This window comes from Poecilia mexicana, unplaced genomic scaffold (genome assembly GCF_051168715.1).
Source record: "Poecilia mexicana isolate PSO_F unplaced genomic scaffold, ASM5116871v1 scaffold_1, whole genome shotgun sequence".
Taxonomy (NCBI): domain Eukaryota; kingdom Metazoa; phylum Chordata; class Actinopteri; order Cyprinodontiformes; family Poeciliidae; genus Poecilia; species Poecilia mexicana.
In genome coordinates, this window is record NW_028263370.1 from 15,063,238 (window position 1) to 15,071,326 (window position 8,089).

The 8,089-nt window shown below is 40.5% G+C and overlaps 1 protein-coding gene across 1 annotated transcript; it reads right to left on the reverse strand.

Moving 5' to 3' along the window:
- Nucleotides 1-585: 585 nt before the first annotated feature.
- On the reverse strand, nt 586-3,297 carry LOC106920766 (ATP-sensitive inward rectifier potassium channel 12-like). Its single transcript, XM_014991984.2, has 2 exons — nt 3,146-3,297; nt 586-2,230 (listed from the first exon to the last, which is right to left on the reverse strand). Exons 1-2 carry the CDS (start codon nt 3,235-3,237, stop codon nt 586-588), a joined length of 1,737 nt encoding a protein of 578 aa, XP_014847470.2. The 5' UTR covers nt 3,238-3,297.
- Nucleotides 3,298-8,089: the final 4,792 nt, after the last annotated feature.

The following is an 8,089-nucleotide window of genomic DNA, read 5'->3' on the forward strand; positions in this document are numbered from 1 at the left end:
TTTTGTGCTTGGTTAGGAACATAGTGTGTTGGACTTTCAAGAAACAAATTAATTAAACACAAATAGTTAAAGAAACTCGTTCAGGAAGACACAATTTCAAAATACAGATAACCAAGAAAATTATTTTGTGCTTTCTCGCCTTTATATATTAAATAATAAATAAACATCCTGTCCTAAGATCTGAAAAGATCCAAAATAAAGTTAATAAAAGCATATATTTACAAAACAAAAACTGGAAATTAACAACAAAAAGCTTCAGTTAGTTATAGATCAAACACAAATAATACTGAATAAATTAGGAAAACATTTACATTTTCAAGATGCCTTGTGAAATAAAAGTATTACTCTGTCACCACATTTAAAAGTAGAAGAGCTCTGAGGTTTTTACACATGCTCTTTTTTTTTTGCCTGAAACTGTATTTTACACAAAAACAAAATGTATTCCAGTTCTAAGAAAACAAACCTCTCTCACTCCACATGCAAAGCTCACACCGCATCTTTCATTTTTACATTTATCTCAGTTCAGTACTTTGGTTGAATCAAACAATGTCAGACAACAAACAAAATGGCAGGGATTATCATTAATCAAACTCCTGATTCTCTGCTGATGTATAAAGGTAGGGTTGGCTGTAGTCTGTCAAGGCTGATCTGATTCTCTGTGTCCAGAACACACAGCATCTCTACTGTCTGCTCTTTCACAAATGCCCCTTTGAAATCCAAGTGAATGTCATCCCTTATTTTTATCTCCCTTTTACTTCCTGTTTTGAGACCGTCCATCTCCTTATCTGCGTCCTCATCATCTGCATCGTCTCCGCAGCACAAAGCTACTTCATTCTCATAGCAGAAAGCACTGGGGGAGTGTGATCCCTGCAAACGTCTTGCTGCTCTCGAAGCAAACAGTGATGGAGATCGGGAGAAGCTCGAACTGGAGGAGGACAATTGCCCACTGTGACCCTTTTTCTGGCTCAGTTCCCTGGCACTGCAATGAGGTGTTGATGGCACTTCGTAAGTCTTGTGGAAGCGGGAATAATCCACATGGTAGCGGTCACCCTTCTCAAACACCACCGGCTCAAAGCGGTGACCCCAAAGGATCTCCCTGGCCAAGTAAGAGCTACGGGCCTGTGTAGTCATGGCTGTGGCTTCCACCATCCCCTCCAAGATGACCACTATCTCAAAGTCCTCCTTCTGTAGGTCACTGCGGCTCAGATTGAAAAGAGGACTGTTTTTGTTGATCTCGTGGACAACCACCAACGGTGACACCAAAAACAGTCTATCCAGTCCGTCATCATAGCCAACATCAATGTCTGTTTGTTCTAAGGGAAGGTACTCACCCTCAGCTGTCACGTGCGGTTTGATGAGTTGCGCACGCACATGCGCCTCAACAATGTGGCTTTTACGCATGTTCCCTAGGCGCCACATGAGGCACAGCTTACCATCTCTCAGGGCGATGACTGCATTATGCGAGAACAGCAAGGTCTGCGCTCTCTTTTTGGGGCGAACCATCTTTGCCATGATGGTGCCGATCATGAAAGAGTCAATTATACACCCCACAATGGATTGCACCACCACTGTCACAACAGCAATCGGACATTCCTCTGTGACACACCGGAAGCCATATCCAATAGTGGTCTGGGTCTCTATTGAGAAGAGGAAAGCCCCAATGAAACCCTGGATGTGGAGAATACATGGCCGCTTTTTATCTTTTGCCTCCTCTGAGATACTTCTAGGATCCTCGTCCGCCACAGGAAGGTCCAGTTCAAAGTCCCCATGAGCAAGTGCAACTCCCCAGAAGATAAAACCAAAGAGCAGCCAGGACAGAAGGAAAGTAGCGGTAAAGATGAGCAGCAAGTAACGCCAACGTATGTCTACACAAGTGGTAAAAATGTCAGCCAGGTATCGTCGTGGTTTATCCTCCATGTTATTGAAAACCACGTTGCACTGGCCGTTCTTCTTCACGAAGCGGCTGCGCAGCCGTCCAGTGCTGAGATCCAGGTCCAGACGACACAAAGGGGAGGAACGACAGCTGCTGTGGATGATCGGCTCGTTCATCATCCTCAAGGGCAAAGCCCCTCGACCTTCATCACCTCCTGGATACTCTCCTCCTCCACCTCCTTCCTCACCCCGCATGCATGCCCCTGATAGTGTTTGCTGAGTCAGAGGACTGTGGCCATTGTGGAGGCCCAAACTTGAGATTTTCAGGGCATCTTCATCAGTGGAAACGATGCTGTATCTATAGGGGGAAATAGGAGAAGAAGGTGTAAAAGGTAACTAACCTGATCCCAATTTTACAAAGTGATGTGTTTCTCTTTTCATTTTGAAAGACTGTATGAAGTGCTGTACGAAGTTACTGATGGTGTTGGCTCCAACAGAAATCCCAACAAAACGGCTAACATTAGCTCAATGTTACCAGAGTTTAGCTAACAAAGAAGCATTATAAGATAATGGACAACTTCCTAATATGTATTGAAAGACTGCAAAGCACATGGATATTATGCTACCTGCCACCCAACGTATCTGCCAATAGCCCCTTTTTACAAGTCACTTCAAGATTTTATAAAGATGCCTTTTTTCGTCTCCATGTGTTTTGTGAAAGGAGAGATGCATTGAGTTGGTAGAACTCACCACACCTGTATTACGCACCTGTCTCACTAAACAAGGTAGACACAGCCTTGCATCAGCTGACTGATGACACACGGCTCATACAGAAAGAACTTGGAAACTGATTCAATGCATAATGGTGACGTCAATGTCCCATTATTCCTCCTGACGTCCCAGGCCAGCTTTAGTTCTGAAAACTCTCAGCTGTGTGGGATATTGCTGTATCCACTTGTGATTTATGGACAGCCAGAGGGAGCTCGGTGCCAGTTTGTTTTTGTGCGTTTGTGACGTAATGCTTTGTGAAAAAAGCTATTGATTGCAAACAATATTTCCCTCACATCTACCTCAACTCCAACACCAACAGCACCACACACATTTACGCTTTCACATTCACTTCCATGACTTTAAATATAGATTGGTGGGAATGTTTTGTGGTTTGTGGTGAACAGGACTTTTCTTTTGATGTCATTGTACACTGTGTGAAGAGAAAATCGGCTTTCTTCTAAACTGCAATTACTGACGTGGTTTTAACTTGTATGCATCATACCTGTTGACCCTCACCGCTCCCATGGCACTGGTGATCATCAGGCTGTGTCTGCGAGGGCAGTAATGGAGGTTGGGGCGGGCAGTTCCAACCATTAACGTATTCTTGCTGGACAAGGAGGATATATGAGCTCAGGTCTGTCATGCATTTGTGATCAGACTTCCTTTCTCATGATACATTTCCTGTAGATAAATAGAATGAAAACAGAATTTTATTAAATAACTAGAAACATGAACGTTACCTTATTCTAAACCAGAATCAACGCAAGTAGTCTGTTTTTGTTTGCTTGCTTGTTTAAGTACATTTCTACTCTGACAAATGAGTATGAAACTGAGACATGTTATTCTCAGAGTGTGAGTGTGAGTCTACTATCATGTGGCAGGTGAGAAAGACAAGTACAAGATGACAACCAAAATGACCAAAACAAATGGTGAAGCGACGATATGACCAACATCCATTCAATTCTTGCAAATGTTTAACTTGCACAAAAATATCGGACCATCACAGAGAAACTTGCATTGTGTCATTTTTGCTTAAGTACTCACTAGTCGCTGATGAAAACACACCTAGTCTATCTTGCTTTTAAGACTGTCAGTGTCTCTGTAACCCTGATGTAGTGACAGAGAATAATTTAAACTCTACTGCAGTTGGGAAAGTGTATCTGTGGTGGGTCAGATTATATTGTACATAACGATACAATTGCAAAGAACTGCTAATGAGTTGTCCTCAAGTCTTTTTCTATACAGTAGTGCTTTCATACCAGCAGCTGACAAACAATCCACCAAGATCTTCTATGTAAGATGTTTTTTTTTTTTTGTTTTTTTTCCAGAAAGGTATGTCAAGAATAAAGTACTCTTCTCCATCTCTGTACAGACAGGGGAGGAAATAAAATAAAACTTGTTATGTAGGCAACTAATGAGTTCCGGGTACAGGATGTTACAGTAGCAACAGTTGTCAGCCGGCAACTGTTTTGCCGGTCCAAATGCTGGCAGATGTATTGTAACTGTGTAACGGGCAGAAGTTATCAGCTCTCGAAGATTGCCCGGGGCCAGATAGAAGGATAAACAGCAATGCTGGATCAGTGGTTGAACCCTTTGGGGAAAAACTGGATCATTTCCACCCTCCCCTTTGGTAAGCAGCAATACGCTTCAAGGGATCATGTTTAGAGCAACAGTGGTGTTGTCCTAAGTAGCATACTGGCCAATGAACTCGTTACCCTGTACGCACAAACACAGTTGCATCGAAAAGCACTTTCTGAACAATAGAAACAATTCTTGTTCATATGTAAACAAGGTTCTTGGTCCAAGTTCACCTTTGATGGAATCATGCCTAAGCAATGTGTGTTTAGAGAGATGCAGCACTCTGGTTTGAAATCAAGAGAACTTCTTCACTCTTGGTTTATAAGACACATTTGTAAGAGCGATGTGTGGGTGAATCTTGTATTATTTGTCCTCTGGTTTAATTTATTTTGAATATTTGCCCTATTGTCTTGATGCATGGCTTCTAGAGTCAGGTTACCAAGTGAAAGCAATAGTAGGAACAGGGACATTTCCTCTGAGAATGTTTGTACATATACAGCTAAGTTTGTCAGGATGCTATAGCCAGCATGTCAGGATGCTTTATTGGTTCATTGGCGTATGGACGTTTTTCTGCACAGTTAGAATTTTTATGATTGCTTACACCATATTTTCCTAATACATTTAAAATGTCAAGTCAAGAGAGCTCTGGAAAAGAGAACACTCGGCTATTAAAAGTTTATGCGAACATGGAAAACCACAGAGAGATGAATTTAAAGTTACAGATCATGAAACAGATTGTAATCTGATAAAAGAGAACATGGAAGAGTGATTAATTTTCCCAGGAATGGACAGCCAACCAAAATTACTCCAAGATCATTGCAGGCCTCACTTGAGTTAATTAAGGTCAGAGTTTATGGTTCAATAATTAGAAACAGACTGGGAAAGTGTGGCACCTGTGTGTGTTAAAGACTTCTAAACAAAAATTACACAAAGACCTATCTAGTATTTGTCCAAAAATGTCTTGATGATCCTTAAGACTTTTGCAAAAATATTCTTTGGATTGACATACTCTCTTTAAAGTGTGTCTACTGTTATATGTGGAATAAAACTAACATTGTATTTTGGAAAATGGCCAAAATGGCCAGCAGTCAAACATGGTGCTGCTAGTGGGATGGTCTGGAGCTGCTTGGCTGCAACTTGCTACGATTGATTGCACCATGTACTGTCTTCTCTGACAAACAAAAATAAATCCTGTAGGAGAATATGCAACCATCAGCTTGTAGCCAGCATAATGATGTAAAGTACATGAGCAATTCCACCTGCATTTGTTTATCCATTCATTGTCTATAAAGGTTCATCCTCACAGGGTTGGGGAATGCTCACTGGGTGACAGGTAGGCCAGTCCATCACAGGACAATGTGAAAACAAGCAGGACAAGCAACCATGCGTCCATCATACACTCGCAGCTGTTCATGCTTCACATCCTCCAATGCAGCAGATTAAAAACAATTCTGCAAAGACTGGTCAACAATTCCTTCACAGCAGCATAAAAGACTCATTAAGGTGATGATTGATGGTGATTGTTGCGGTCAAGGGTTGCCCATCCAGTTTAGAGGGCAGATTAGTTTTTGATGTCCTTTCCCCCTTCAATTTGTTATTTTAAAACTTGTACTGCAATTAGTCATTTTATTAGTTTTTACTTCCTCTAATGATCTGAAACATTTACGACAAAAAAGCTAAAACACAGAGGACAAATCCTTTTTTTTCTTTAACAAAACTGTTCCATTTATAATAGCATTGCAAAAGTCTAAAAGGCCCCACACAAACAACAATTATCAGGAGTCAGAATTATAAAAACCTCTTGAAAACAAGAAACAAAATCCAGCTGTCTTTTATTTGAGCGCTAAGGATTGATTGATCATTATCTAAATCAAGTGTGACTCCTGCAGGTCAAGGTTTGTTTGACCAGGAGTCAGATGTTTTTTTGGGTCCCTGCTGGATTTCCAGATCTTGCTTTAGACCACACAATACATCCTTTCTTGGAACTGATTGAGTGATACTGGAAAAAAGGATCCAACATCAACATCTTTGGGTCCTGGCCACCAGACTCCACCTACTCAGATTTTTCTCACCGTCATATTTGCCTCTGGATAACACATGCATGAGCTGTATCTACAAAGTGACTATCTTTCAATCTATCCTGAAGTGTGGAATAAAACATTTAGTGAAAATAACTCGTTTTGTACTAATATGACAATTTTCAGTGCCTACAGACTTCGTGAGACTGACCAGACACAAAGTAATTCATAACTACGAAGAGAAAAAAAAAGAGACATGGTTTTCTATGTCTCGTTTTTTTTTTTGCTTACATGTCTATGGTTTTGTTTCTACTCCTACTGAATCAGTACTTTGCAAAATTACATTTTGATGTATTTATATCCTCAAGCCAGCTTTTCACATCTAGAGACGCTAAAGTTCACCCATTTTTTGTAAAAATGCTCAAGCTCTGTCAGACTGGATGTCTTGCCGCAGATTCCCAACTGGGTTTAGGTCATGGATTTGACTGGGCTAATTCAATACATAAATGCTATTTAGTCCCATTCGGCATGTTTAAGAGAATTTTCATGCTGTACTGCAAAACTCAGTTCAAGTCATTTGCAGCTTCTAACATCTTTTTTTTCCAGGTCTGGTCTGTATTTAGCTCCACCCACCTTCCCAGCAACTCTGTCTAGAGTCCCGGTCTTTACTGAAGAAAAGTATCATTCAAGCATGATACTGTCACCAACAAATTTCACAGCAGGGATAACATTTTCAGGCTGATGAGAAGTTTTAGTTTTTGTCTAATATGTTTTTTTTTTTTTTTTTTTGCATGTAGACCTCAACTTTACATTTTGGTTTCTTCTAACCAGAGCACCTTTTGCAGCAGGTTTGTTTTGTCTCTTATGACTTACAGCAGGCAAGCAGGACTTGTAATGGCTTTCTTTCAACATTGGTTTTCTTCTTGCCACTAATCCATGAAGGTACATGAGAAATTTGTGGTTTCTGAGAAAAATTCTCCCTCAAAAGCTACAGATTTCTGCAGCTCCTCCAGGAGTCAGAACGTTTTGCTGTTTTACCAACTGATGCTCCCTCTGCCCTTTTCATCACGTTTCATATGGACAATGCATGTTGCTAGGTTAGCAGGTGCAACATTCTTTCTATTTTCTGATGATGAATTGCTAAAACATAGAGAGATTTTTTCTCTCTCTATGAACCCAACTTTAAACTTTCTTCACAACTTTATCCTTACACTTTGTGCCTTGTTCTTCATTATGCAGTTTGCTTAATAATGTTCTCCACAAACCTCTGAGGGCTGGAGTTGTACAGAGAGTAAATGACTATATTCAGTAACCAGGTGACTTTTGATGGCTGCACTGGATTTTATTTAGGAGCTATGGAGCTATGCATGTGCACGGCACACTTTTTTAGATTTTAATTTGGAAGGAGTGTTAAAAATCTTCACAATTTGTGCATCATCTACCTTCCACTTCACAGTTATGCTCTAGTTTTTGTTGGTTGCAGTGCTAAAATTATCACAAAACATGCAATAACTTGTGGATTCAGCATTTGAGAAAGTATAAAAGCTATGAATACCTTTGTAAGGCACTGAACGTACACCTGAAAATAAATAGGACAAAGACTTCATGATTGCAAATGAATTGCAAACTTGTTCTTCGGGGGGGGGGGGGGTGTATTTTATATCCAGTCTAAAAAAACAAACAGCATCAGGTGAGACATTATAAAAGGTTACATGAGGAAAAAGTTGCAATTAAACAGATCAGTATATGATAGTGAATTTTCAGCTGATGGTTGAAGCGACACACATGAACAACACGTTTCTGCTCTTGCTCTCCCACTCTTATTTTTCCGTATGTTGCCCGCGTCCTCT

Coding starts and splice junctions, on each gene's coding strand:
- LOC106920766 (XM_014991984.2), bottom strand. CDS start 3,237: ATGGTTGGAACTGCCCGCCCCAACCTCCATTACTGCCCTCGCAGACAC. Junction 2,231..3,145: donor GGAGCGGTGAGGGTCAACAG/GTATGATGCATA, acceptor TTCCCCCTATAG/ATACAGCATCGTTTCCACTG.